At 37.8% G+C, this 25,529-nt stretch overlaps 1 protein-coding gene across 1 annotated transcript in view; it reads right to left on the bottom strand.

Annotated features, from left to right (window-relative positions):
• AGPS (alkylglycerone phosphate synthase) overlaps positions 1 to 25,529 on the bottom strand; it is a 120,464-nt gene that overhangs the window by 81,147 nt on the left and 13,788 nt on the right. Inside the window, exons 2-5 of the mRNA XM_055120663.1 lie at positions 5,604 to 5,693; positions 2,795 to 2,885; positions 363 to 483; positions 197 to 271 (exon numbers count right to left, since the gene is read on the bottom strand). Of these exons, the coding sequence (XP_054976638.1) occupies positions 197 to 271; positions 363 to 483; positions 2,795 to 2,885; positions 5,604 to 5,693 (377 nt within the window). The remainder of the gene's footprint in view (positions 1 to 196; positions 272 to 362; positions 484 to 2,794; positions 2,886 to 5,603; positions 5,694 to 25,529) is intronic.

The raw sequence follows: 25,529 nt of genomic DNA, 5'->3' as shown, positions 1-25,529 counted from the left end.
TAGTTTAGGAGGGCCAGACCAATAATTATATGACCTTCAGTAAAACTCCAAAAACACAGCAACTTATATTTAAACTCACAAGTTAAAACTCACATGTTTCCAATACAAAATATACAATTTTTATTGAGATTTTATTGAGATCTTAACAATACTAAATTAATTATATATCCCCTCCCCAAAAAAAGAGAAAACTTACTTGGCCATAAAACTATATCTGGAATTCGCTGAAACATTCCTTCCCTGAGCAAAAATATCTCGTGAAGACAATGACCTGTTTTGTGTTAAAGAAGAAAATGCAAAAACATCTTAAAATATAGAAAATTTTAAATTTTAAAACAGAGAGCACTTATATAAAGGCTTACCATGAGCTCTAAATACTCGATCATCTGCTTCTTGTGAATATGAAATATTGGTTTCTTTAAGGTCACGAAGAAAATCTTCATTTACAATAGAAGGAGGTGTATCACTAGGATTTATGGATGCCTGAAAAATAAAATTGGTTTTTTTGGCTTACAAAGTACAAAATAAACTTTGACTACCCATTAGAAAGAATAACTCTAAACTTTTAAAAATCCAGTGAACATGGAAACATAAAAATACCAGTGATATATATGGAAACTTAATGTGATAGTAACTAATTACAAACATTCTAATCACATTCTGTTAATGTAAGTGACAGAAGTCTTCTATTACTTGTCTGTTTGGACGTCCATGTCCCACTATTTCTAGAGGTTGCAATCAGGCTGGAAGGAGAACTCAATGCAAAGGAGCACACACTTTGCATGCCGGAGGTGCAGGGAATCCAGCAACATGTGGCCCTCCATGCGCCACTGGGTGTGGCACCAAAATGAAAACAATTGCATTCAAGAATAAGGAACGTATTCACCTTCTTCGAACTAAAGAAACTCAACTCCTCAAGAGTTTTAGATTAAGGAGACTGAGAAAGCTAGTGGAATTTTACATAGCCACATTTTCACAGGTAAGTAAAACTGGTAATTTCCTGTACTTCAATGATCATTTTTAAATGACTGGCAAAATATTTTCCAATAAATAATAGATTTTTCAGAACTGCTTTAAGGCTTGCAATATATCTTAAAATTGACAACTTCACCTACATATAGCATGAAAATAAACCCTCAATTTTAAAGCTAAATACCATTGCACAAGTAATCCAACTTTTGTGACCCTTGGTTCTACCTGTCAAATGGCATTATCACCACCAAATTTAGATGAGATGAGAAAATTTTTGAGAAAAGATCTAATGGTCAGGAAAAACTAACCAAACTAAGCATAATATGAAAAAACTGTGGTGTGGCATAGATAATAACATAAAAAATACAAAAATAAGAAAATATAATACATAAAAATATAAAATATGTGATAGTGACAGTGACAGATTATCATGCTAAGTGAAATAAGTCAGAGAGAGAGGGACATAGAATGACTGCACTCATTTGTAGAATATAAAATAACATAATATGAGACTAACACCCAAGGACAGTAGAGACAAGGGCCAAGAGGATTGCTCTACGGTTTGGAAAAGTGCCTCAGGTGCTGGGGAAGAAGGCAGTTGGGATGGAGAAGGGACCACTAAGTCAATGATAGTTGGAGAGATCACTCAGGATGGGAGATGTGTGTGCTAAAAGTAGACTAAGGACCAAACATGATGGCCCCTCAGTATCCGTATTGCAAACCATGATGCCCAAAAGGAGAGAATAATAAGGAAGGTGCCTGCCACAGAGGCACTGGTGGTATGGGGTAGGGGTGCTGGGAGGGATGTTGGGGACATTGGTGATGGAAAATGTGCACTGGTTGAGGGATGGGTGTTCGATCATTTTATGACTGAAACTCAATCATGAAAGCTTTGTAACTGTATCTCAAGGTGATTCAATAAAAATAAATAATAAAATAAAATCTGTTATATTTATATAAAATATAGAGATTCTGTATTTAGTATTCAGTTTTATAATAAATACTGTCTGCCTCTTATAGGGTAGGTACTGAGGATATAGAAGTGAGTTAAAAAAATTTAAAAAAAAAAGAAGTGAGTTAAATAGGAAAAAAATCGTGTCCTATAATTCCTTGCCCTATAGTAAAAGGAAATAACCAAAGAATTCAAATAAAATATACAAATTACTATTTTGTTAAGTTTTTACAAACTGCAAAGAGTTCAACAAAAGAGAAAAGTACATGTAAAATTCATAAAACATCTTTCATGATTATGGTATGTAGAGTATTAGAGCATATCTACTATATGGAGTATGTCAAAAAGGGTAATAACAAATAGTGGAATTAATGAAAAAAGATGTTTATTTTAAAAAAGCTAAAATCATTTGCTTTGAATGTAATATCTAGATACATATTTATAAGTAAATCTGATAAGCATTCATGAACCCAATATGTATCACTCATGAATACATGTTGGATAGTAGAAGACACAGGGTAAACCTCCTATACATATGAAGCTTATATCCAGTTATCAGGATATACAAAAATATGACAACAGCAATGAAGTAAAATCATTGCTGTTGTCAAATCATCATCATCACCATAAAAATCATGATAATCTAAACATGCTTTTTTATTCATTTCATACAGATACAGCTTAAAACTTTCTAAACTCATTTTCAGAAAACTCTACATAAGCAATTATGGTTTATATCATCATTAAATTTTTACTTTCCTGTAATTTTCATTTAATTCTTACTTTTCTATATTAAGTGTAGCAATAGAAAACATAAGTCTAATTTGGAATTTCAAGACACACAGTAAGTAATCATTCTTATTTGCTTACTTTAGAGGTAGTTTTATGTTCCAGACTTACTCCAAGGGTATTTTGGATCCATTCTTTAAAGGATGGTAAAACCATGCCACTAAGAGGGTACCTAGGGTACAATGAAGGTAAAACATTAAAGCATCTTTATTTTAAAATGGGGTTCTTAAGGGTGGGTGCAGAAAACCTGGATTCAGTCCCCCACACTGTATATATGGTGCCCTGAGTACCACCCAGTAGTGATCCATGAGGAAAGGAGCCAGGAGCAGCCACAAGGCAGCACCGAGAGTGTTCCTGCTCCCCTGCAAAATAAAATTAAAAGCAAAACCAAATGTCCCACAGTAACTTTGTGTATAAATATCTCAAACATGTTACCTAAATTGTAATAAAAGTAATAGAATCCATGATGCTATGACCTATAGGAAAGATATATTTTGGTCATTCATCCACATTCCTGGCTTAGAATCCTCCTAAAAGCCTTGAAATTTCCTAAATGTGATGAATAACAAAACTGTTTCTTGTTATTTAAAGAGGTAACTTGAAAAACCACAAGGATGGGAGGATTGCCAGAAATGCTAACAAGAAGGGGTGGAATTTTCAACCCCCTCCCCCAATTGCCTGAGATGGGAAGAGGGTTAGAGACTGAATTCAACTGCAAGTGACCAATGAATTAACCATTTGTGCCTATGTAACGAAGAGTCCATAAAACTGAGAAAGGGACTTCGGAGAATTGGCAGGTTAGTGAGCAAGTCAAAGATCTAGCAAAGAACAGCAAGCTTGGAGAGGGCTTGAAGCACCATGTCTTTTGTCTACACCTTGCCTGATGCATCTCTTGCCTTGCATGCAAGTGACCTGAGTTCAATCACTGGTAAAACCATACACAGAAAATGTATCACTTCCAAACACCAAGATCTCGGGCACGGGCGCACACACACTCAGACACATGCACACGCATGCACATACACACATCATTTATAGAGTTTTCAATTATACTTTTTCTAACAGATCTAACAGACCTAAACTTACAGATCAGAGAAAGACTATAGCCTAGGGGTCACTGTAACCTAATGCAAATAGGTTCCCAGACTGTGGAACTGGCGTAGAAGAGAAGGTGGTTGTAAATTTTCTCATGGCCTTCTCAGAGCTGACGTCAGCAGCCCAAATGTGAGGCACAAATGTGTGGTATGCTAACAGCATCTTCCTTTACTTCCTACTGCTCAGTACCTGCCCTGTGCCAGCACTAGAGCTCTAGTCGTCCTAACCGGTACAGAGGCATTAATATACACAGCAACAGACACCATATTATATGGTGTGAATTCCTGTTTTCCCTGCAATCTGCAATCTTAGTAAAAGGCATATACATCAAGTTACGGCAGGAGAGGAATTTATATCCATTGGTCAATAATATGCTTAGGTAAATTTTAAGTAACCTAATAGGATTTTGCTATGTTGAGATTATCAGTAAAGAAATGTTAAGCCTTCAGAGAAATTATGTATTATGTACTTTTCTTTGCAACAAAATCATTCCATCTTACTAGTCAAAGAACAATTCTGTAACAGACATGATACATCTCATCTAATTTTTTTTTTTTGCAGTGCTGGGGATTAAACCTGGTTCTCATGAATGTAAGGCATGTGCTTTACTGTTTTTATAAACAATTTTTATATGTTTTTATATCCAATTGTATACATAATATGTATTTTAAATTTTTCAGAACTAGCATTTAAGTGAAACAAAATATATCTGTACTCACTGTCCTTACTCTGACAGTTCCTTAGAATTAAAACAAATCTTACAATTATGTCTGTATATTGTACAGTAACAATACCAATATTCTTTAGAAATTTTTGTGTTTTTTATATGTGGGCTATCCTCAGCAAATGTCAAAGCTTACCCCTACTCTGCACTCAGAATTACTCCTGGTGATGCTCAGGGGACGATATGGTATGCCAAGCATCAAACCCAGGCAGGCTCTGTGTAGGGCAAGCACCCAACCCACTGTTACTATCTCTCCAACCCCTGGAATTCTTAACAATAAACTACAAAATTTTTTTCAAAAATATAAAAGATCACATCTCCCCAATATATCTCAGAAAACCTATTTTTCAAAAACATTATTACACAGATTTAAAATAGTAAATCTTCCACAATCTATACTCAAATGTAAATGATCCAGACTTCAAAATGAATTTATTTAAATCAATTAATTTCAAAGTAAACCAAGCAAAACCAAAGTCAATGTATGAAAAGCGGGTGGTGGGATTACTATAGATCTCGTTTAGATCTTAATTCAAATGTACTATCTATAAAACAGCATTTTTAGACACTGGGAAATATGAACATAGACTGGATGATTGCAATTATGAAATAATAAAAATCTATGTTATATGGTCAATTACAATAGTATCATGAGATTGATCCTGTTGGGACCATATTCTGTATTTGGGAGGGGGAGGGACACACCTGGCAGTGTTCAGGGCGTACGCCTGGCTCTTTGCTCAGGAAACACTCCTGGTGGGGGCCTGGTGGGGACTGGGGGACTATTAGCAGGGGATAAACTTGGGTCAGACCCGTGCAAGGCAAGTGCCTTACCTAGTATCTCCAGCCTAGCAGGCCACTTATAAGTGACACAATAGCATCAGAAATTTAAATATTACTGAAAAAAATTAAAAAGTAAAATGTTAGTAATATCTGTATAGTCATTATTTAAAATAAACTATTGTTAAATAAACTTTTGTGTTTATTATGTTTAAATTTTATGTTTAAATAAATTTTTCACAGGAAGAAGAGAACAAAAAGGAACAAATGAAAGAAAAAAACCAAAGTTACCTTTTGCCAGTCAATTCAACTTGACCTTTTTTATTTAAGAAAAACTTGGAATCATTGTATCCCCATCCATTCCATTTCATAACTTCTTGCCTAATAAGAAAAAAATAAAAATAAAAATGAGATTGGTGCTGAACATTTCGAAATACTGACTGTTAACTTTCACAAACGTTTTACAAAAGATGTATGCCATTAGTATATTAATTCAAATAAAATTAATAAACAAAATGTTTTATGTATTAATATAACTAAATATGAAATCACTTTCATGAATGAATAATACTTGTTTCACAAAGAGCTACAACCACCAAGTATTTTGCACTGAAAGGAAAAGAATAATAGAAAAATATGCTGAGACTACAAATATGCTTTGTTGGGTACATGTTACTGAGCTTACATTATTGCACGGCCTAAAAGATTTTGCTATTAATTCTACTACAAGAATTCCGGACCTCCACTACACAACTGCTGCCACACTCCAGGCCGCTTTTCTGGATGCTCGGGCGAGCCTCACACATGAGTGAAGTCCCACAGAACCAGGTAATACAAGAATTCCAGTTTCTCTGTGCCCACCCCAGTATCTGGTACTGACAAAACTATTTATTGTCGCCATTCTGATCAGAGTGTGGTGGCTAGTAATTGTGGTTTTAATTTGCATTTCCCTAATGGTTATTAATGTACATCTTTTTGTGGGCATAATTCCCATTCCATATACTCTCTCTGATGTAGTATCTTCTGTTCTCTGATGTACTAATCTTCTGCCCAAGTTATGTGATTGTTTTCTCACTATTAAGTGCTGCAAATTCTTTACATACTGTGAATAAATGTCCTTTGTCAGACATGGATTTATAAATTTAAAAAAAAAGATTCTGCAATTAAATTTATTTCACAGCAAGCAAAAGTTACGTATATTAGTTTAAAAAAATCACAACTAGCAAGCTTATGATGAAAAGTCTAATTCACAAAGTAGGTTAACTCATTATGACATCACAGTAATAGAAATTTTAAATAAAGTAGACTAAAAAGCTAGGGCTGGGCTCACAAATATTCTAAATCCTTCTCATTCCATGTGCCTTCTAAAAAATTTTTTCATCAAGCTCAATAACACATTCATTCAACATTGCACATTATATAAGAATGGAATCTAGGCCTCTGGAGAACAAAATAACCACACAAAGTATTGAGTTCATCTTTATTATTTATTTTAGTCTGGTGCCACTGAAATAAATTGATGATGAACCTTCTAACAGCAAATCCAATGTGAATTTATGATGAAAATACTTGACAATTCTTCTCAACAAAGAAAGCTATTTGTTGCATTTAATTCTATTTGTTTGATTTTGGGTTTTGGGTCACACCCAGTGGTGCTTAGGACTGACTTCTGGCAGTGCTCAGGGGACCATTTGTGGTGCTGGGGATTCAAACCAGGATCACAGCTGCCACTGCCACAACACAACAAATGCCTTACTTCCTCTGCTATCTCTCTAGTCCTGCACTGAATTTTTTTAAATGGAGATGTATTCACTAGAAGTATCCTACTTCTCCACAATTTTGAAAAAGAAAATGACAACTGACAAGAACACTTTTCACCCATTCTTAAAGTTTTCCAAAGAAGTGCAAATTAACACACACACACACAAAAAAAAAACAAATATAGGTAATTACATATTCAGACCTCCATCTTTATATACAATTAATAAAAAAGAAACTACTTCAGAGACATACGAGTCTAGGACTGAGCAACTTGCAGCAGAGATAGCCCGGGTCTTTGCGATAGGCCATCTCTGCTGGGCGGCTGCAGAAGGGGGCAGGTGCCGTCCCTCCGCCTGCCTTCTAAGAGGCCCGGTGGTCGCCATTTTCTAGAAGTCGCGAGAAGCTCTAGGTACGAGTCACAGTGATGGCATATCCCAAGTCTCAAGGGACAGGGGAGGAGTGGGCCATCCCTCCCCCCCCAGCCCTGATGGGACACGAGATGACACCACATCTACCCACCGCCACATCCACCGACTGTCTATTTAAGATCCCATACGGCCACGATCCAGAGACACACAAACGAATCTTGGACCCGGCAACTTGCTGCAGCAATTTCTTCAGGCCCTAATTATTAAAATCTTAAAACTCCTAGAGCAGCTGTGCAACATTATATTATATCCATAACAAGCAATACAAAACACATTGTTTAGCATTGCATTTTCGGCAGGTTTGAGGTAGGAGGGGTGGTAGGACTGGTCTCGAAATATCGAAGGTAACTAGAGAAAGAGTATTTTGCAAATTGTCTGCCACACAGGCAGGGGGAGGTGTGGAATGCGTGGGGGCGGGGTGATACTGGAGATTTTAGTGGTGGAAAACTTGTACTGGTGAAGGGATGGGTGTCTGATGACCATATGATCAAAGCTCAAACATGAAATTTTTGTTACTGTACCTCAAGGTGAACTAATAATAAATAAATAAATAAGAAACTACTTCATTTTAAAGTTATAGTTCTGTTTAAAATTATAGTTTGTGGGCCCAGTGGCTTAGAATGTCTCTCTTGCAAACATAAGGTCGTAAGTGTAATCAATGGTGTTACTATTACATGCTCCAAGCAAATCTTGGCAGCTTGCTGTCTGATCCCCAGCACAGTAATTTCTGGCCACACTGCAGCCAGTAACACATGAGCACCACAATAAGAGAAAGCAATCCTGACAAACACCACACTCAGGCATACAGCTGATGCCTGGTCATCACAACAGTAGCAACACAAAGGAAGTGAGGGACGTTAAGACATAATTTTAAGGCCAGGGCGATAGCTCAAAGGGCTGGAGTTCATGTCTGGCATGCAGAGTCATGGGTACCATCCCAGTGCCACGTTGTACCCAAACACCACAAGGTGTAGCCTTGGTGGTCACCATCACTGTTAAAACTATAGTTTCTATCTCAAGCATCAATCCAGAAGACTGGATTTATTGATGAATCTGTTATAAACTATCACCCAATATTTTTCTTCTATTACACTTTGACTATGGTGTAGTTGCCAACCGTCTATCTTCACTCCCATTCCTTCCCATTCCAGTCGCCGCATGACGTTCTCGAGGGTGGCATTGAAGAGTTTCGGTGAAATAGTATCACCATCTACACCACCTCCGCTTCGCTGATGACATCGTTCTCATAACGCCAAACATTAGCCAAGCGGCACAAATGCTGGCCGACTTTAACCATGAGTGTGGAAAGGTCGGACTGCAGCTGAACCTCAACAAGACGCCATGAGGAGCTTGCCTGGCTCTGCCGTGCGGGCGGGATACTCTTGGTAGCTTGCCAGGCTCTCCAAGAGACGGAGGAATGAACCTGGGTCGGCTGTGTGCAGGGCAAACGCCCTACCCGCTGTGCTATCGCTCCAGTTCAGATAAAATGTAAGCATTTGGAATGCAATAATGTCTCCAAATATACTGTTTATCAGTCAATCATATAATTAACCTATAATTATCTAGGTTACCCCAGATGGGCTGGAGCAATAGCACAGCGGTTGGGCTTTCGCCTTTCACGAGGCCAACCTGTGTTCGATTCCTCTCGGAGAGCCTGGCAAGCTACCGAGAGTATGGAGCCCGCATGGCAGAGCCTGGCAAGCTATCCATGCATATTGGATATGCCAAAAACAGTAACAATAAGTCTCTCAATGAGAGACGTTATTGGTGCCCACTTGAACAAATCAATGAGCAACGGGATGACAGGTTACCCCCAAACCAATCTTCTGTTGCCTTCAAATAAAGCTAGATTGAAAACACTTATTTCCTGGATTCTGGTTTTAAATTTTTATATACACGCACATCCTCAAATGACTAATATATTCTGTAATAGTTAAACACAAGTATACAATTATGTTAAACTGTAAGATAGGGCCAAGGATATGACACAGCAGTAATGCACATGACTCCATATGAGAAGCCCTGGGTTCAATCCCTGTCACTGTCATTCCGTTGCTCATCGATTTGCTCGAGCAGGCACCAGTAAAGTCTCTCCTTGTGAGACTTATTGTTACTGTTTTTGGCATATCAAATAAGCCACGAGGAGTTTGCCAGGCTCTGCCGTGCGGGTGGGATACTCTCGGTAGCTTGTCAGGTTCTCCAAGAGGGACAAAATGTATATAAGAAAATACAAGTAAGTATGTTAATACCAAATACATGTGTGCTGCTTTAGGTACAGTGGGCTAGACTATAAAAATACAAAAAATAAGGACAAAAAATTACATAATTATGTTATACATAATAACATAAGTTTTAAGTTTTATCAAGAGCATTAGCGCATATACATTTTCAAAACTAAAACCCCTCACTCTCATTAGAAAGCAAATGTGATTCTTTAGAGGTAATGCCTTAAAATCATGCTAAATCAACCAACTGCTTTAAGGAAACTTTTGATATCCATCTTTGTAAAGCATATGCTTTTACTATAGTAATTCTTCTGAATTTGATTTAAAATTATAAAATCAAATAATATGATTGTACAGGTAAAGTAAGCCCTATGTGCTACACTTCCCTTTTTCTATTATACTACAATAAATTCTGCAGTTCTGAATGAATTCAAAGTACTCCAACACTTAAATGAAGACTGATAAAAGAATCCCCAACTTTCTTATGATTTAAATAAAAGGTATCACTTCTCAACTCATTGGGGCTATAGAGTTCAACTAATCAAACTGATCTCTCGGATTTGCCAGTCTGAGAAAAAAAATCAACATTTACACATCTGACCATAAAACCAAAGAGTGGGAAAGCACAATGCACAGTTGGAGGAACAAAAGAAAATGAAGACATAAAATAACATCACATAAACACAAGGTGGCAGTATTCGACTATATCTGCATTTCCACTAGTGTTAACACAATTTTTAAGAGAAAGATTAGTCTTATTATGAAGAGTTGGCTTCTTTATTACTATAACAGGAGATTTTCCCTTTCAAGTCTCTGCACATAATATTGCTCTAATATTAATAAATTTAAGTATTCTGATAGAAATGCATGGTTTAACCATTATTATATCTAGTCACATATTATTACAGTAATTCAAATTCTAGTAAAAGACTTCATTACTCAAATAAATGAAAAAAATTTTTTTCTCTTCCAATTTAAACAATGTGAAAAATGAGCATTTTCATCTCAAGAGATTCTGAAAATTGATGATGAAGTATCAAACTAAAGTTCCAATGCTGGGGTACTTATCAGTGAAATTTAAATCAATTCTACATATAACATAATCTAAGAAAAAAATTAAAAATTTAAAGATTTCTGTTCTATTTAAAACCTTAATATTTAATTGTATAATATTCCAAGACCCAGATAACATAAAAGTAATCATAAATGTGAAGTAAAAAAAGTGATAAGATACCAAGATTTAATAAGGCCCTGAAAAGCTATACTAAGAAATTCCTATACATGAAATAACACTGGAGTCTCTAACTAAAAATTCTGCTGGCTTTTTTTTTTTCTTTTTTGGCTTTTTGGGTCACACCTGGCGATGCACAGGGGTTACTCCTGGTGGTGCTCAGGGGACCATATGGGATGCTGGGAATAGAACCCGGGTTGGCTGCATGGAAGGCAAATGCCCTACCCGCTGTGCTATCGCTCCAGCCTCTCTGCTGGCTTTTAAAAGTTTTTAAAAAATACTTGATGCCTATTTTGCATGATATTCAGAGCTCAGTAGGTTTTACTGGTTGTGCTCAGGAGTACCTCCTAGTGGTGATTAGAGGAACATAAAAAAAAAAAAAAACATTAGTAACACTTCTCCTTGAAAAAAATAACAGAATCTGAGTTTCTGTTAGAAACATAAAGGCCCAGTGAGGGATGAAAACTATTTACAACTCTAAACTATAGATAATTTATCTGATTATACTTTATTTCCAACAAAGAAAAACTGGTCGGGGGGCTGGAGATGAGGCTAAAGTGGTAAAGCACATGGCTTCCTGTTGGCTCTGAGTTCAACAGGGCTCTGTGGCACAATCTGCCACACATCTGCCAGCACCCATTTGCCCTAGAATGCAAGTTCTGCTAGACAAGAACCCTGCAACAATGAAAAAGAAAGGGAAAAAATGCTGGTCAACTAAAATAACCAGAAGGCTTGATATTTTTTCTTTCATCATGCATTAGACTATTAGCATTCTAGTTTTTATTTTAGTCGCCAGCATGGGGAGTAAACATGAGTCATATAATACCTAAATGTAACTGAACCTGGGGCCTTCATGCTATCCTTGCCCTCTAGATGGTGAGCCTTCTTACAAAAACCTGAATATTTCACTCTGAATATTCCTTTTCCCTTGAAATTCCACTTGAAATTTTAAAGCTCCAGTTACCAACGTAATAAGTAATTGATCATTTTCTTTTCCATGAGTCACTGTAAAACAAAAGAAGTGTGAGATGAATGATAAACCCAGGGCTGGATATACATATAGAGTTCAATTAATGGCCCTTGCCTTTGATGCAGCCAACCCCAGTTCCATCCCCGGCACCACATATGATCACCCAAACACCACCAAGAGCAGACCCTGAGCACTCTGGGGTATGACCCAACACCACCCCTTCCAAAACTATATAAAGTTATTAGAAAGAACATGTAGACAAAGAACCCACAGGCATTTCTGGGAAGCCATCCATAAAGTAATGATGTTCCAATTTTCATAGAAAATGCAATTTCAGGGACCCAGTTCAAAATATAACATAATCAGGACAATGTATACAGTTCCATTAGGAATCATGCCTGATATATTTTATGGATCACTGTTTATAAAGTAGCTGGAGACATCATGGGAGAAACGGACTAGTGACCAAAATAAATTCCATAAAATACTACGCAGCAATTGGAAGCAGTGAGGTACATTAGACAGATACAGAAAAAGAGTTTTAAAACTGTGAACACAAGAGGAGGACTATGAAGATCTATAGCATAATACCACTAAAGCTAAAATTATCACACCATGAAGTAACACTGCATATTTTCCATAATTCATTTGCATATGTTCAAAACATTTGCAAGTACCCATAGGAGAGGGCAGACAGGCAATCATCAGAAATGGAGGGAAATGAAAACGAGGTTTCCCCTGTTACGAACTGATTCCCCTTCGTTGTGGTGCTAGAGGAACACACAAAGCTGACTGCTTATGCACACGTTTCCTGGAGATCAGCACACCGGGATGCACACTGGGCTGTGGTGCTCACCTGGGATGGCCCGCTTTGTTGTGTTTTTTGGCACAGGTAGGGCAGCTGAGGATCAGACTTTATGGCCTCATGGTTGCAAGGAGGCACTTGTGGCCAATAAGCCACCCCAAGCCCTTAGGCCTCAAATCTGTCACAGATCAAATATGAACTAAGGAGTATGAGAACCACATCACTGAAACTGAAGTAAATAAACTGCTCACCCCTTGTACCAGTACAGTTTGTTCAAACTAAATTCCAGTGACTTGTTTCTCAAACCCTTAAACCCCTTGTTGGTTCCTTAGCAGTCTTCACAAATTGTTTTGTTGGGATTGTTTGTTTTATGAGCCACTCCCAAGTGGGGGAATGAGAGGAATGTGAAGCCAGGGATGGATCCAGGGTCTCCAATTGCAAGCGTGAGCTCTATCATTTGAGCCACATCCCAGTTCCCTAGAAGAAAATATTTTATAACTAGAATTCACATTCCATGAATCATAAGTCAGCTTCAAACAAAAAGCAACCCAAATATATTACTTCATTTCCTATAATCAGATTTTTTATACTTTGCAAGAAATTGGTACCCTGGAAAAACTAAAATCTAACTTCAAGATTCAAAAACTATCTCTGAGGCCTAGAGCGATAATCCAGGGGTTAATGACAGTGCTTATCTTGAATGCAGGTAACCCCAGTCTGATCCTGGCACCACATGGCGCCTGAGCACTGCTAGATGCGGTCCTGGAGGCCCCCAAGCATCAGTAGGGTGGCCAAGTATTCCCCATCACTGCAGAGCAAAAGCATCTGCAGGCTCTCACACTGGCCCATAGTCTGGTTAGCCAAGAATCTCCATTCACAAAGACCTCCCAGGCCTCCTGAGCACCATGTGGGAGTCCTCTTCCTCCACTCCCCCCAAAAAAACATATGTTCTCGAGTCCCATTACATTTGCCAAGAATTAAGAATCAATGAATGGAAGAAAAAGGAATATAGAGACAAATGGGGGTGGAGGGAATCTTACACAAAGTGGAACAAAAATGGGTAGACTGAGGTAAATGAGGCCAGGCCTATCTTACCACTCAACAGAACAATCCACTCAAGAGTAATATTCTAAGGTTCCTTCTCTTACCCCAACCTTCTCTTGCTACCAGATTCTACCAGTTAGAAATTCAATTTGGTTTCCAGAGCACCCCTGGGAGGTTGGTGGGCCGAATATCAGCCAAACAAAGGCTCTGACAACAGCACTATCCCCACCCCCACAACTAACGCTAGGGGTCCCAGCCTACCACCTCACAAATATTCTCGGCAGAGATACCAACCTCCAAATAATTTCAGGTACTGGTGCCAGGACTGAGAACTCTGGAGTTTGTTTTTTTTTTTCAAAGTCCAAGTGGGCAGCCCGTGGGCACCCTGCTTCCTTCCAGAAGCCCCAGAAGCCCTGCCCACCAACCCACATCTGCTGCCTTGTTGACTCTTTGGCTCAGATTAAGCCATAGATTTGGAAATGTCTGAACCATGGAACAGCTCCTGAAACAACAAAAACCTTAATAATAAATTATTAGAAAAGGAGTCCTGAAATCAGATATAACAATGTTCACATAAATTTCTTTTCATGATCTACTGATATTAATATTGCAACTTGATATTATTATTGCAACTTAATGTTGCAATTGATTAGAAAGTTGTGTAGAGGCCCACTAATGGGTGAAAACAAGAACACAAAAGGCTCAACCAGCACTAGTCATCTCAATAAATCCTCAGACAATGACTTCAGTAACAGCACTGTGAAATAGAACAATTACCACAAATTGACTTCTACTGATGTATTCCATTTGCCATTTTGTTAGTACAACAATGAAGTACATTTGTGCCTGCTAAAGGGGCAGGTTTTGGGGGTGGATGGGAAACTAGGGACACTGCTGAAACTAAGGTCACACTGGCAATAGAATTGGTGTTGGAACACTGAATATCTGAATGCCTGAAATAACTGTACTGTGAACAACTTTGTAAATCACGTTGCTTAAATAAAAATACAAATAAACAAATAAATTTTAAAAACTCTGAGGCTAGAGAGACAGTACAGCAGGTAGGGTGCTTGCTTGCACATGTGGTTAACCCAGGTTCAATCCTGGCATCCCAAACAGTACCATAAACTGACTAGGAGTGATTCCACTATAAGCAGAGCCAGGAGTAGTAACCTCTAAGCACCACTGCATGTGGCCCCAAAACAAAACAAAAAAATAAATAATAATCTATCAGAAAGAATAAATTGGACCATTAGGCACTTCTACTGACTGCAGGAATATATTTTAATTTTTATGATACAGCAGATATATATACACACACAGACACACACACACACACACACAGCCAAACACCCCATGTGTTGTCACCCTCAGGTGCTAGTAGTCTACAGAAGAAAAAGAATCCAAATCTATATCTGAGACAAAAAGCTATCTCTGCAAAATACAAATAAAAAGAATGTAAATTTCCCTTGACCATTTGTATCCCCCAGATTGTAGTTTAAATTTCATTTGTTCCCTTAACTGTCCACTTGTAATCTAATCAGTATAACCATTTAGGCAACCAATTCCAAACTTTCTCTACCACTCCCTGGGAGAATGCCAATTTCGTTTCATTGCTCCTACCCCACTGCTAATAAAATGAAACAGATTATTATATTGACCAATCTGAACAAGGTCACAGGTCATTTTAGGTATTAAAATTACCTTTATGCAAAAGCTATAAAACTCAACAGAACAAAGATTATGTAAATGTCTACAAAAACTTGTTTGCCATTTTACCACAAAAAAAGAAGTTCCATCTCTTAGCTATCCAGGAGAATCTATCCACAAACTCTTAACAAACTTTAGAAGGCTAAGAATGAAACCCATACATGTGTGATATACACACTACTCTTTTTTTTTAATTTTTATTTTTATTAAATCGCCATGAGATAGTTACAAGCTTTTATGTTTGGATTACAAATCACACAATGATCAAACATGCATCCCTCCATCAGTGCACATTCCCCACCATCAATATCCCCAGTATACCTCCCCTTTCCCACCCTCCCCCTGCCTCCATGGCAGACAATATTCTCCATATTCTCTACTTTCTGGAACCATGGCTTGCAACACAGACACTGAGAGGTCATCATGTTTGGTCCATTATCTACTTTCAGCATGCATCTCCCATCCCGACTGATTCCTCCAGCCATCATTTTCTCAGTGATCCCTTCTCTATTCCATCTGCCTTCTCTTCTCCGCTCATGAAGCAGTCTTCCAGCTATGGGGCAATCCCCCTGGCCCTTGTATCTAATGTCCTTGGGTGTCAGCCTCATGTGATGTTATTCTATACTCCACAAATGAGTGTAGTCCTTCTGTGTCTCTCCCTCTCCTTCTGACTCCTTTCACCTAGCATGATACTCTCCATGTCTATCCATTTATAAGCAAATTTCATGACTTCATCTCTCCTAATAGCTGTATAGTATTCTATTGTGTAGATGTACCAAAGTTTCTTTAACCAGTCATCTGTTTTAGAGCACTCAGATTGTTTCCATATTTTGGCTATTGTGAATCGTGCTGCAATGAACATACAGGTACAGATGTCATTTTTACTGTGCTTTTATGCATCCCTCAGGATATATTCCCAGAAGTGGTATTGCAGGGTCATATAGAAGCTCAGATTCTAGTTTTTGAAGGACTGTCCATATTGTTTTCCAGAAAGGCTGGACCAGTCGGCATTCCCATCAATAGTGAAAGAGTGTCCCTTTTTCCCCCACATCCACGCCAGCACTGGTTGCTTTTGTTCTTTTGAATGTGTGCCAGTCTCTGTGAGATACAGACACTACTCTTGATGTAACAAGTGTTACTGTTTTAATTTAAGAAAAGAATTAGGATAAGTGGCAGTAGAGCTTCTATTTCCAATGACGGTATTTGGAATTATTACCTTTGGTTCTGGCAAACCCACTGGGGAAAAAAGTGAACTGCAAAGAGTATGGGGAAAAATAAAAATAAATATTAAAATCAAGACCTAATCAAAGTAACACTGATTCCCAAAATCCTTAAGAGCACAAAAACACCTTAGTCTTGGGGCCAAAATGTGGCTGGCTACTGATAGATTATCAACTGGTCACACACAGGACCTGGGTCTGATGACACTGCATCAGTCGGATAAACTGAGCAAAAGAATTTGATGCTAGCAAGCAAACCATAACACTAGCAAGCAAACAAAAAGCAAAGCAGCATTCTGAATGCCTTTCTAAGCCCAGTCAATAGTTAAAATCTCTGGCAATGGAATCTTGAGATCTACTTTTTTTCTTGAGATCTCTTTTTTTTTCCTTTTTGTTTCTGTTTTGGGAACATAACCCAGCAGTGCTCAGGAGTTGCACCTGGGATCTGTGCTCAGGAATTATCCTTGATCCTTGGTGGTGCTCAGAGGACCATCTGGGATGCCAGGGATCAACCCAGGTCAGGCATATGCAAAGCAACAAACGTAAAAGCACTAGAGCACCTAGAAAACTCTATGGCAGGTCATCCACAGACAACACTTAAGAAAGCATTGTATTCAAACAGTAGGAAAAGTTGAAAACAGAATCCACACTTATTGAAAAGTCAGGAAAAAGTTGCTCCTACCTGGACCAATCAAAATTAGAAGAAACTGAAGGTTAAGGAAGGAGGGGTGGGAGTAAGAAACCTTCACACCCACTAACCCTGATCCAAGTTCTGAATCAGAATGAAAGTGCAGCAGAAGGGCAAAGAGAAGTAACCTGCCAGGAAGACAAGTATAAAAATGTACAGGTAGGATCTGAGTGATAGTACAGTGGATATGGCATCTGCCTTCCATACAGTTGATTAAGGTTAGAACCCCAACCTTCCTATGCCCCTAAGAATAAAATCCATACATTCTGTTCCAGGAGTGATCCCTGAGCACAGAATTAGGAGTAAGCCCTCATTACTGCTGGGTGTGACCCAAAAAACAAAAAATAAAAAAGGAAATGGAGTTTTGGTGGCAAGACAGGGAGGTAGCAAAGGTCTACACACAAGTTTTTCCTTTTTTGCGAATGTTTCCAAATTTGCAAATGTTAAAAATCTTACAAATGGACCAGATGGGCCCCCTCTAGGAGCAAGAAAATCTTACAACATATAAGATAACACAGAAATGCATTTAGTCAATGTTTAGATAAGTGTCACCAAGACAACAGAGCAAGCAGACTGTTCCATGGATGATTCCTTGGAGCATCACAACGAGTTGAAAACGGGTAGTACCACACCACTGGCGCGTGTGCACACGTGTGCACGTGTGTGTGTGTGTGTGTGTGTGTGTGTGTGTAAGAGAAACCATGAAAAAACTGAAAAACTGTTAATATTCTTTTCCCTCATTCTCTAGGGGTTTTCTCTCATCCCAAAATTTTCAATATTAAAATGCCAAAGTGACTGCTTCTCATAGTAATCCTGTTATTAACACTATTAAAAATATGAAAAACTGGTTTAGAAAGATTGATAATGTGTCCAGGGTCACATAAACAGGATATGACATGTGGATTTAAATCTGGGTCTCCTATCCGTGACATAAGATGAAGCTAAATAGAACCTCCTTACACTTAAGTGCACAATAACTGGGTGTTATCTGATGCCAAGTAGAACAAACTAGAGATGTTCTCTCTAATCCCTTTTTAAATAATTTAACATTTAAGATTAGAATGGACGTTAGTGACAGCTTGTCCTATTTACTATCTTTGTAATAACAAACGAAGGTCCAGGAGAAGTTCTTATTCAATTATCTAAAATAAGTGGTAAAAAAGACTCAGGAACAGCACGAGACCAGCGCTCTTTTACAGAGCCACACTGGCAGGCAGACCTGGGCTCTGTTAAGTATGAGGCTAGACAAATAATCTTTTTATATTTGTGTTATTTTCTGAAAAAAAGACTAAACCAATTGTGTAGAAAGTTTCAGATCTGGAGCTATGGTGTGAACTTATCTTGTCTTAGTATAAACATGGTTTTATTTATGAATCTTCTAATAGTAAAAAATTAGCAAATAGGCCGACTTAAATACAACTCAGGCTGCAAATAATGAAATTACTTGTATCTAAAGGTATCAAAGCAAGATCTGTAAGAAAAATTGTGGGGAAGTAATAACCTTTTGCCTTGTCCATGGACTCTTACGCTTTCTGAACTGATCTATGAACTTCAAAGACTTAAGAGTATCTCTAATAGGGTAGATAGTAATACTGTTACTATTTCTACAAATATAGTGCCAAAAACCTAATCCTCTTAAAGTAATAAAAAAAAAAAAATCTTTTGGTCTCCTAACTCCAACATTCCTTGACCTCGAAGCTATGATTCCAGTGTTCACTAACTGCCACATAAAGAGCACTAAGTATTTCCTAAGTTCCCAGAACACAGTTAAGGTGGCTTTGCTCGTGTCCAGCAACAAAGACCTCACTTCAAATTAAACTTACGTGTTTCTGGAAATTGACAGAAATCCAATAATTAAGCAGAGAGAAAAAGCACCAAAACTTTCCCATGCTAATAAACCTAACTGACTGAAGCACAGAATATATGCAAGAAACTCAGAGAAAAGCAAAATGCCTGAATCTAAAAACTAAAGAGATTAAGTTTTATTACTTCAGTGAAAGAAAAAAAAAAAAAACCAAGACACATATTTCCCATGTCCCACATTGTCACTAAAAGTAAAATTCTAACAAGTATCTGCTTTTAAAATGTGCTTTTCTCTAATGTGGATAAAAATCCCAATTCTTTAAGACATAATGTCCTTTACATTCTGGCTCCAAAGTACATTTTTTCATCTTCCTTAACAAGCCCCTTACCTAGTCTTCAAGTCTCACTGAAGTAATAATTTCATAGACTCACCATGTTATTTTATGTCTATCTGTCTTATACTTACTACAAATCTCCTATTCCAAATGCCCTTCTTGCTTTCTAGAGAATCCCAATTTATCCAAGAATCAGTTCAAAATGACTTTTTTTTTTTTTTGGTTTTGGTTTTTAGACCAACACAGCAGTGCTCAGGAATCACTCCTGGTAGGCTTACAGAACCATATGGGGTACCAGGGATTGAAGCAAGGCCTTACCCACTGTACTATTGCTCCAGTCCCAAAAAGTTACTTTTCTTGCGACATTTTTATCTTCCTCAAAAGAAATGTATGTCTCCTTTGGCATACATTGGTTACAGCATTTCAGTACATTCCATCTTTTATGCATGTCTATATTGGGCTGTCAATTTTTGCAATGCTAACATGCAGCCAATTCCAATAGATACTCATACTTGTCTGAACAAGAAAGAGAGGGGGGCTGGAGCAATAGCACAGTGGGTAGGGCGTTTGCCTTGCACGCGGCCGACCCGGGTTTGATTCCCAGCATCCCATATGGTCCCCTGAGCACCGCCAGGAGTAATTCCTGAGTGCAGAGCCAGGAGTAACCCCTGTGCATTGCCGGGTGTGACCCAAAAAGCAAAAAAAAAAAAAAAAAGAAAAAAAGAAAGAAAGAAAGAAAGAGAAAGAGAGAAAATAAGGTGGATCAGACAAGATGTGCAATGAGTGAGATTTCATCTTGACTGATGCTGGTGAGATATGGGTATCACAAGGTGGAATCTACCTGTTCTGTCAATGGGCCAACTCTATAAGACAAAAGGAAAATGGATATAAGCAGATCTTATGACTGAGATGATGAACTTTAAAGCTAACAAAAGGTACAGACTTCCAATTATAAGATAAACAAATTAAATAGCTGTATGTTATATAGCAAAACTGTTAAGAAAGTAAATCCTAAAAGTTCTCATCAAAAAAATTTTTTTCTCCCCCTTCTTTTCATTATTTTTCTATGACAAGGAGGATGCTTAGCTAAACCTACTGTGGCAATCATGTCACAAAAGATGTAAAGCCAACTGTAATTCTGTATGCCTTAAACTCAAATACTGAGTAGAATAATACGTTCTCAATTAAACTTGGGGATAGGCGGGGGAGTTCCCCAATGGTAGGAAAAATTAATAGAATGGGTGATGAGATTATTATGAAAGAAAATGGGAATGAAAAAAAAAACTTATCTTAAGGATTTGCAAATTAGAAAACAAATGTCAGCAAAGATATAGTCAAAAAAAGCAGAGAGAATGGGAAGAAAGCCAGGATTGTCTAATTACATGGAAGCTTAGAAAAGAGAAGAATATCTGCCAAGTACTGGGAACTAGCCAAGAAAATGACTGAAGATTTTATGACTTGATTATTGATCAACTTTAAGAGGCTATTTCAAAAGAGAAAGAAACAGTTTTTAATTTATCTGAGAATACTTTTAAGCAAGCAGAGTCAAAGAAAGCAAGGAAGACAGAATACTCAAGAGGAAAATTATGGAATCATCAATGATTACCAGAATCATTCATGATTCTGGAAAAGAAATCATTAATAGCGTTGATTGGAATGATCTGGTTATAACACCTTATGAGCAGACAGCCAAAGTTGATACCGTTTTTTGGTAGTAATTAAAACAGCATGGTACTGGAACAAAGGCAGAGCTGCAGACCAATGGAACAGGGTTGAAAACTCTGACACACTTCCCCAAATATACGATCATCTAATCTTTGATAAGGGAGCAAGAAATGTGAAGTGGTGCAAGGAAAGCATGTTTAACAAACTGTGCTGGCAAAACTGGACAGCTACATGCAAAAAAATGGGCTTAGACCTCCACCATGTACAAAAGTCAGCTCAAAATGGATTAAAGACCTCAACATCAGACCAGAATCCCTAATGGACATTGAAGACAAGGTCGGCAAAACCCTCTATGACATTGAAGCCAAAGGTATCTTCAAAGTTGACACTCCACTGGCCAAGCAAGTGAAAACAGAGATAAATAAATGGGACTATCTCAAACTAAGAAGTTTCTGCACCTCAAAAGAAACAGTGACCAAAATACAAAGACAATATACAGAATGGGAAAGGATATTTACGCAGTACCCATCCGATAAAGGGTTGATATCAAGGATATACAATGCACTGGTTGAACTCCACAAGAAGAAAATTGCCAACCTGATCAAAAAATGGGGTGATGAAATGAACAGAAACTTTCCCAAAGAAGAAATCCGAATGGCTGAGAGGCACATGAGGAAATGTTCAACATCACTAATCATCAGGGAGATGCAGATCAAAACAACAATGAGATATCATCTCACACCACAGAGACCGGCCCACATCCCAAAAAACAAAAGCAACCGGTGTTGGCGTGGATGTGGCGAGAAAGGGACTCTCCTTCATTGCTGGTGGGAATGTCGACTGGTCCAGCCCTTTTGGAAAACAATATGGCCAATTCTCAAAAAGTTAGAAATTGAGCTTCCATTTGACCCAGCAATACCACTCCTGGGAATATATCCCGGAGAGGCAAAAAGGTATAGTAGAAATGACATCTGCATTTCTATGTTCATTGCAGCCCTGTTTACAATAGCCACAATCTGGAAAAAAACAGAGTGCCCAAAAACAGATGACTGGTTAAAGAAAATCTGGTACATCTACACAATGGAATACTATGTAGCTGTCAGAAAACATAAAGTCATGAAATTTGCATATAAGTGGATCAACATGGAAAGTATCATGCTGAGTGAAATGAGTCAGAAAGAAGGAGACAGACATAGAAAAATTGCACTCATGTGGAATATAAAGTAGCTGAGAGGTACAAGCTTGCAATGATGCAAATTCTGGCAGATATTTCTTTGGACTTAGTTACTTAAATACTAAAATACAGAAATCCAAAACTGTGCAGCTGCTAGTGCGGCCACTCGACCTCATATCTCTTCATTCTCAGCAATGGAAAACAAATTATCAAATGCTTCCTTTTCAGCAGGTCCGACTTTAGGGGAGAGAAACTCCAGACAATAATAGTGAGTTTTTTGTTGAAATATTGAATGTAATCAAAGTAAAGTGAAAGTAAAGTGAAATTTATCAATTACACAGGCAGGGTGGGGGGGCTGGGGAGGTGGTATACTCTGATTTTTGGTGGTGGAATATGTGCACTGGTGAAGGGATGGGTGTTTGAGCATTGTATGACTGAGACTTAAACCTGAAAGCTTTGTAACTTTCCACGTGGTGATTCAATAAAAGAATAAATTAATTAAAAAATAAAATTAAAATGTCATAATAGGAAAAAAAAAGTTGATACCACTTTTATAGCTTCTGGGGCAGCGTTTTGCACAAAGATCAACACTTCTTTCAAAACACTAACCGACTGAAACAATGCAGATGTGTGACCCAGTTTTTTAGAAAATCAATTATTCTCCGATATTATTATCTATAATAAACTATTGTGAACAACTTTATAAAAACTTTAAAATAAATAAAAGGCTTTCCTTAATAGTGTGAAAGCTAATACAAGTTTTACTTCAAAATGATACCACTGAATTTCTTTAGAATGCATCACAAATAAAAGATCCACAACCAGGTTGCAACAAAGGTCCAAAGGCAACATAACTGAAGAACTGGTCCACAGGATTGAGTTGGGGTGGAAAAGGGATATGGGGGGTGACTGAGAGGGAAGGACATTGTAGTCCTTGGGTGAAGGAGGTGGATACACAGGTGATGAGTACAGTGTTGGAAATACATGCATGGGAAACCGTTATTAATAGAACTGTCAACCAGAGAATCTCAACCAACCAATTAAAAAAAAATTAGGGGTTGAAGACACAGCTTAACAGTTAATGCACATGCCTTGCACATGGCCAACCCAGGTTCAACCCCCGGACATTCATATGATCCTCCAAACCCTGCCAGAAGTGACCCCTGAGACAAAGCCAGAAGTAAACCCTGAATACACCAGTTGTGGCCCAAAAACTAGTGATAATAAAAATAAAGGCAAACATTGGCTAGGGTAAAGGTTATAATGACAAATAATATCTGATAAGTATGACTAATAAAATCCTAGTGGTAGAATCTTTATGGCACTGCATGCTTATTCTAAAACTACTTTGCAATAGATATAAATTTATCAAAATAGTTATGTTTGGAGAAAAAAACTCTTTGGTCCTAAAAACACATCACATCACATAAAGGGATCTGTCCCAACAGTTAAGTAGGAGTCATATGAATAAGCATGGAGTGTGCTTCATCTCTGATAACAGTCACTGTCAAAATTGACAACCTAAATCAATTCCCTTAACTCTCCTCCTTCTCAACCCCTCTGGTCCAGTGGGATTTAAACAGTTTCCACGGTTCCTACACTGGTTTCACTGTAACAAGTCAGGCCCAAACAGCTCCTTTTTTTAACCTGACTTTCTGGAAAGCTATTTTCTTTATTTTTTGGTTAGGGGGAGTGGGGTGGGTGGGAAGAGCTGAGTGGGTCACACCCAGAGATGCTCAAAAGTTACTCCTGGTCTGCCCTCAGGAATTACTACTCAAAGGGCTCAGGGGAACCATATGGCACGCTGGGGATCGAACCCGGGTTTACTGTGTTTCCACCCTATCCCTGGAAAGCTACTTTCTTAAAATGTAAGATATAAATCTACCCAAACACCATGGAAATCTTTCTCTGAATATTCCAATTATTTTTCAATTTTTTTCTCTGAAAGGAGATATAAGTTTAAACAAGAAATTATCTTTAATTTCTGCCTCTGCCAACTGAGGTGAATGAACGACACATTTCAAAGCTCCTTGAGGCATTAATGCCTTTTCCAATTATGCCTTAAGAAAAATGCTACAGTTTTCATTGTAAAAGGTATACCAAAAATCAGGAACAAGGAGCAATGTACTGGTTAAATCTATACAAACATAGAATACTTGAGTCTCTGATGAGATTGTGCATTAGTATTTATTGGCATGGAAAGTGTAACACAAAGTAGCAAAAAACAAAGAGCAAAACAGAGAAAATTACACATACATGTGATATTTGAAAGCTGTCCTGACACCAAAAGATTATCTCTTATCTCTATTTTGGGTCTTTGTCTTCAATTTTATTATCTACTCATTCCGTATTCTTCTGTAGCTGAAATATGTAACACTTCAGAATTAAATTATTTATTCCTCCAATGTACTGTAACTAAATATAACTGCTAGGTATTCTACAGCAATCAAAATAAAACTTCTTAAAAGGTACACAGACAGCCGAACAGCCCCATCTTTACTATAGTCAAATACCATACCAGTTTTATAAATTCTATTATATTATCAATAACCTTACCCTGATACTTCTGATTCCATTCTCACTCAGATTTTCTCATAATTTTCACCTTCAGAGTAAAATATAGTATTTGTTTGTGGGTCACACCTGCTGTTGCTCAGGACTTACTCTTGGATCTGTCCACTCCTGCCTATAATCTGGGGACCATAGGGAGCAAACCAGGGTCATCCACTTGCAAGCCAAGTGTCATAACCACTGTACTATCTCTCTGGCACCTTTTAATCTTAAAAAAATTTTAGTATCATAATTTATAATAGTATTAAAGTATTACTTTTATAGCTGAGCTACTTATATTTCCTGCAGAGCTACTACACTAATCCTCTACTAGTGTTTTAAGACCCCTCTACCATTATCCCACTGTTTCTCCCCATGCCCTCACCCCACCTTTCAAGTTCTCCTGATTCTGTTTCAGGATTAGTTTACTTTGGAATTGCTTAATTCCTTTCAGATTAAAAATTCTGATACAACATCTATACAAAGAAAAAGAATAACACTCTCTTGGGGCCAAAGCAATAGCACAGTGGGTACAAACAGCTGCCTTGCACAAGACTGACCTGGGTTCAATCCCTAGCATCCCACCTGGTCTATTGAGCCCACAAGGA

Source organism: Sorex araneus, chromosome X, assembly GCF_027595985.1.
Source record: "Sorex araneus isolate mSorAra2 chromosome X, mSorAra2.pri, whole genome shotgun sequence".
NCBI lineage: Eukaryota > Metazoa > Chordata > Mammalia > Eulipotyphla > Soricidae > Sorex > Sorex araneus.
The sequence above is the reverse complement of the archived record's forward strand: the minus strand, read 5'-3'. Positions and strand labels throughout refer to the sequence as shown.